Below are 5718 nucleotides of genomic sequence, written 5' to 3'. Positions count from 1 at the left end.
TCCTTCCTCTTCGCTTGCCGTCGCCGCCGTCGCCGTCGCCTTCCGTTTTCTCGCCATCGCGCGCAGAAGAAAGAAACCGGAGATGAAAATGTCGAGGTAGGAGATGAAAATAAAAATGAAAATGTAGAAGAATAACCCGGATTATATATAGTGATGAGTTCAAAACGTAAAATGCAGTTGAAACGAACTGAAAATGAAGAAGATGAACCACAATGAAGTTGAATGGGAAAGGTTAGGTGAGGAAGTGGAAGTGGAAGGAGCGGGAGGTAGGAGATGAACCTTCAAACTTAAATAAGGGTAGTTTTGTCCAAAATGGGTTTATTTGTCTAATTTGGTAAAATGAAAGGAAGGTGGGTTAGATATGTAAAGTGGGGTTCTTCATTGGGTTAGATTAGTAATTATCCCACATTTTTACCCCTAATTACTACACTTTAACCCTAAATAAATGCTTTATCATGTCTTTATTTGTCATTTACAAAACAGTTAACAATTAGTTAAGTTTTACCAAACAAATGACATTAAAGACGTACGTAAAAACTCGTCCAAGAGTATACTAAAATTTCTCTCTTAAACACTTACTTTATCTTATGCTTATTTTTAATTAATATATGGCTTTTAAATTGGAACCTTTAAGTATAGGAGAAAATGTTGTCCAATACGGCAGGTCTATTAAATCTTATCTTAATAGGCTTATAAAATGAGGGAAATATGGGCATGAAGCTTTGGGTGTATGACAATGGAAATAGAGAGTTCAAAAGTAGCTTATATATGGTGTGTATTTAGCAGTTTATGTTATGCAGGTTTCGCTATTATTACTAAACTCACTCTCGATAGAGGTATGAGTCGTTATGTTCTTGTTGCTTATGGACATGCTTTTGCCACTCTCACTACTGCTATTCTCGCTCTCTTCTTCGATAGGTTTTTTCTAATCTCTCTCTTTATCAATTAATGATTAAGCTTAATTAAGAGATTATGTATACATTAATTAATTAATCTTATTTTGACAGATCAATAAAGGAATGCAGACTCACTTTACCTGTTTCCAGAAACATTGTCTTCTTGGGTATTCTAGGGTCAGCTAATTTCTCCATTTCTATATGTTAGAGATCGGATATATGTTTATTAGATTTAATTTTCACGTGGAAAACAGTGCAATCTTAAACTTAAAGTGTATAAATTAGTGTAATTTGAAGCTTAATTGATGAAAAATTGATTTAAACACTGCAATTTTAAATCCAAATCAGATTTAAATTAATATCTAAAGTCCTGCATGCAAAGTTGAAAGACTAAATTTAACTCTTTGTTCGGTGAATTTGGCCATTCAATGTACAAAGTAAATATTAAAGATCAATTTATCAATTTATTTTTATTGGTACGTTAAACTTTAACACGTTTAAGTCTTGATTTTTTAAATGGATATAAATTTCTCATCAATTATTTTTTAACATATTAAATCCCTATTAAACAATGCCAAATATATGAATAAATTCAAATTTTATTTAACATGCATAAAACTGTCAGGATATTACCATTACTCTAAAGTATAAATAGTTAAAAAACGTTACCGGCATGACAATTGGTAAGTCAATTAATGTGTTAAAACAATGACATGCTGACAGTTTCCGTTTGCACTAAATGAAATTTGAATTACATACATAACTGATCGTCTAAAAGGCACTTAAATATATATTTTTTCACATTAGCAAAATGGCATGTGTTAAACAACCGCTATTGGTACATGTTATTTTAAATTAATTAATTTGATAAAAAAAAAAGTACAAAAGCTAAATGATTCTTATATAAAATTTATTGTGGGTCAAATCAGTTCTAGAAGCAAAGTTTAGACTATTTATCCATAATCTAATAACTAACTATCAAATAATTAAGATCTCATAGATAAGAGATTTATAATTCAAATGTAAAAAAATCCCATTTATTGATAAAATTTCAATAGAAAGTGAAATAAATTTTAAGTTGGAATTTTATTTATCAGTTTAAACTTTTGAATCAAATTAACGAGTCTTTTAACACACGAATAAGAGGGTTTCAAAGGAAAGGACGTAAAAGAAATTTGAAGATATAAAGAGTATATTTTTGTAATTTCCTTTTTGGTGGTGTAGAGCATTGTTAAGGACACTTTTCTATGGGGGAATAGAATGCACTTCATCAACATTTGCTGCTGCCATGACTAATTTGACACCTTCTATTACCTTTCTTCTCGCTATTTTTTGCAGGTAATATATTTACATATTATTATATTCTAACTACAAACATTAATTAATTCATTAATTAGTGATTATTTTGAGTTCAGGATGGAGAAATTAGTGATAAAAAAGCATAGCAGCCAAGCAAAAATTGCAGGAACATTAGTTTCATTTGGTGGAGCAACAATTATGACTTTATATAAAGGAATTACTTTGCTTTCTTGGCATAATCAAAACACTAATCAAGCTCATTACTCTAAATCCAAAGTATTTTCTCTTGATCAAGGATGGATTATGGGCTCATTAATGTTGCTCATTCATTGCCTTTCCTCAGCTGCATTTTATATCTTACAGGTATTTCTCTTTATAATTTATCTGAATCTTTCGTTGTTTTGCCACGTGGAATTACAGGGAAAATGAAACTCTTTCAAAGGGTAAATTACATAATAGTATCTGAACTTATCCTAGTTACCACTTTGGTATCTAAATTACATTTTGTCCAAAAAATATACCTAAGTAATGATGATCGGACAACTTAGTATATTTCACCGGTTATTGACCGATCAAAGCGAGTTTCATGAGTTAATTACATCAATGGTACATGAACTTACCATAATTCACACTTTGGTATCTGAATTTTATTTTATCCTAAAAACATAATTCAAGTAAAGGTGACTGAAAATTTTAGTTAATTTGATTGGTTAGTGACTGGATAACGTGAGTTTGACCATTTTGAACTAGAAGGACTCACTATACACAATTTAAAATTACAATACTGTTATATATATATATATATATATATATATATATATATATATATATAAAATGGTCGGTTTCTATTTTTAATTTAAAATGGTTAAACCCACATTGACCGATCACTGATCGGTTAAATGTACTAAAATATTGAGTCATCTTTAATTGAGGTGTATTTTTTGGACAAAATGAAATCTAGGTATCAAAGTATGAATTAAGATAAAGTTGAAGTACCATTAGTGTAATTTACTCGTCAAACTCGCATTGACCGGTAAAATATACTAAATTATCCGGTCATCGTTACTTCAGGTATATTTTTAGGGACAAAATGTGAATTAGAGTAAAGTTTAGATACAATTGGCATAATTTACTCCTCATTCAAACATATTAAATCTTAAATATACTTATTCATTGACCCTTTCTTACTTATACATTTCTTTTATAGCTAACCCTTTTAGAATCATATTCTATTGTGGTCCGTGATCAACTGATCCTGAACCATTCAAGGAATATAAGTTAGTAGAATTGTAATGACGTGTCACTACCCGAATAATTGAGGATCATTATAGAACTTTTTTCCCATGATAATCTCAAGTGAAAATTTGATGTAGGCAAAAACAATAGAGCAATATCCAGCACCAATAGTTCTTACATCACTGAGTAGCCTAGTGGGCACAGTAATTTCAACTATTGCAACACTTATTCTGGAGCACAATAAAGCTTCAGTGTGGAGATTGTACTGGAATATTACTCTTCTTGCTCCTCTTTTTAGTGTAAGTTCTTCACAAATTCAAAATTCAAATTCCAATTATATATACATATATACTCAAATAATTAATTGGTGTAATAAATTGCATGCAGGGTATTGTGATTTTTGGAATTGTTGTTTATATACAGATGCTAGCAATAAGAGAAAAAGGTCCAGTTTTTGTGACTGCTTTTAGCCCTTTAGCAACAATTATGGTGGCTATCATGGGCCTTCTTATTCTAGGAGAACCCTTGCACCTTGGAAGGTAAATTTTTTCAATTTATCAAAATAAAAATACTTTTTTTTTTGTCACGATAGATGGACTAACCTTCAGAAAACACCAAAAACAGACCGACCCTTAAAAACGGGTCATTCTGGTAAGCTCAGAACTATAATAATAATAATAATGATAATAATGTCCTGAATGTCTGAGGGCAACTCCAACCCTCACCAAATGAGAGTTGGAATTGCTTAATTGGCGATGGTTGGCACTCCAACCACTGCCAAATCTCCACGCCAATGAGGCGACTTCAACCATTTTTTTTATTGAAGTTGGCTGTTCCACCAAATGGGTGGAACAATTATTTTATTAATTTTTTTTAAAAAAATCTATAATTTTATGTTTTGATGAAAATTAGTATTTTGTTTCCTTAATATGTTAATTTAGGTTTATTTTTAAAGATTTTTTAGTGAAATGTTATTAAAAATTATAAGGTTAAGGTGTAAAAATACTCTTAACGTTTTGGATAAGGAGCAATTTTATCCCTAACATCTAAAATTGTGCAATTTTACCCCTAAAGTTTGTAGCCAAGAGCAATTTTATCTCTAACGTTGACAATTTGGGATTAAATTATTTCTCAAATTGACCTAAATCATCAACGTTAGGTGTAAAATTGCTTGAATTAATTTTTATAATAGATTATTGATAATGATAATTATAATAATAATAATATATGTAAAAAATAATAAAATATTAATAAAAATGTTAGGTAGAATGGAATAAAGTAAAAGAATATTATTTTTGATGTAATACATGGTGGAGTGGATTGGAGAAAAAATAGGATTTGATGTATAGAAAATAGAAAATGAAGATAGAGATAGCGTAATGGGTTGGAGATGGCTCGAAGGAGGCGCATCACACTCGTGAAGATCTAAACTCAAACTCCCTACTTAGTTTGCCATCCAATCAGCACAAAATAAAAATACCTAATTGCTCTAATTAAAATCATATCAAATTTCTCTAAATTTTTTTTTATCTCCAATTTGACATATTGAGTTTTTGATCCTGATTATAAGAAAAATCATATTTAAATATAAAGCTCGGTTAATAGAGTAGCGTTAATCAAATTTATAGTTTTATTGGGCCCAATTGCTTTTTTTTTTTATTTAAACTAAAGATTGATTTGATTTTGTGTTGTTGATGATATAATTTTCAGTGTGGTTGGAGCAATGTTGATAATTGTTGGGCTTTATGCCATTTTGTGGGGAAAGGAACATGAGAATGAGAAGGATGCAACAATATTGGATAATTCCATTCATCAGATCAAACTGGAGAAATAGTACTTATGGCTACATATAGAATTAATTAGTATTAATTATGTTAATTGTTCATTAAAATGTTAATTAGTATTTTATGGTGTTATCTTATCATTGATGAAAATCAATCAAATTAATTAATTTAGTTATTTGACTAATTGGGCCTGAAAATAATATGAATTGCTATTTGGGCTCTAGTTAATTGTAGTTGTAACAAAATCCCCCCATATATTTCATGTATGAAATTAATAAACACATATAATTAAATTTATTCCAATTTTAAATATTTTCCACAGCCAAAATATAAATTCCTTTATATCCTTTTCCCAACCTCATTCCATCTTTAAAAAAAGAAAAAATTCCAGCTTCTAATTTTTCTTCAAAAATTCCAGCTTCTAAAATCAAGTTCAATTTATGTTATTATTTGTCAATAACTCATTAATAAATACCAATCGTTGGTTGGCGCAGTGGTAGCAT

The 5718-nt window shown here is 29.6% G+C and overlaps 1 protein-coding gene across 2 annotated transcripts; it reads left to right on the top strand.

Annotated features, from left to right (window-relative positions):
* The first annotated feature begins 715 nt into the window (after window positions 1-715).
* On the top strand, window positions 716-5399 carry LOC136227435 (WAT1-related protein At5g07050-like). 2 transcript variants are annotated; one of them, XM_066016099.1, is made up of 7 exons: window positions 716-918; window positions 1008-1073; window positions 2121-2234; window positions 2312-2558; window positions 3569-3730; window positions 3819-3970; window positions 5142-5399. In XM_066016099.1, exons 1-7 carry the CDS (start codon window positions 731-733, stop codon window positions 5263-5265), a joined length of 1053 nt encoding a protein of 350 aa, XP_065872171.1. In that variant the 5' UTR covers window positions 716-730; the 3' UTR covers window positions 5266-5399. The 2 variants fall into 2 exon arrangements, with proteins under 2 accessions (XP_065872171.1, XP_065872172.1); XM_066016100.1 differs by lacking the exon at window positions 2121-2234.
* The last annotated feature ends 319 nt before the right edge of the window (window positions 5400-5718 follow it).

The sequence above is a fragment of the Euphorbia lathyris genome, chromosome 4, assembly GCF_963576675.1.
Source record: "Euphorbia lathyris chromosome 4, ddEupLath1.1, whole genome shotgun sequence".
Classification (NCBI taxonomy): domain Eukaryota; kingdom Viridiplantae; phylum Streptophyta; class Magnoliopsida; order Malpighiales; family Euphorbiaceae; genus Euphorbia; species Euphorbia lathyris.
Note: the sequence above shows the minus strand (reverse complement) of the source record. Positions and strands in the feature narration are given on the sequence as shown.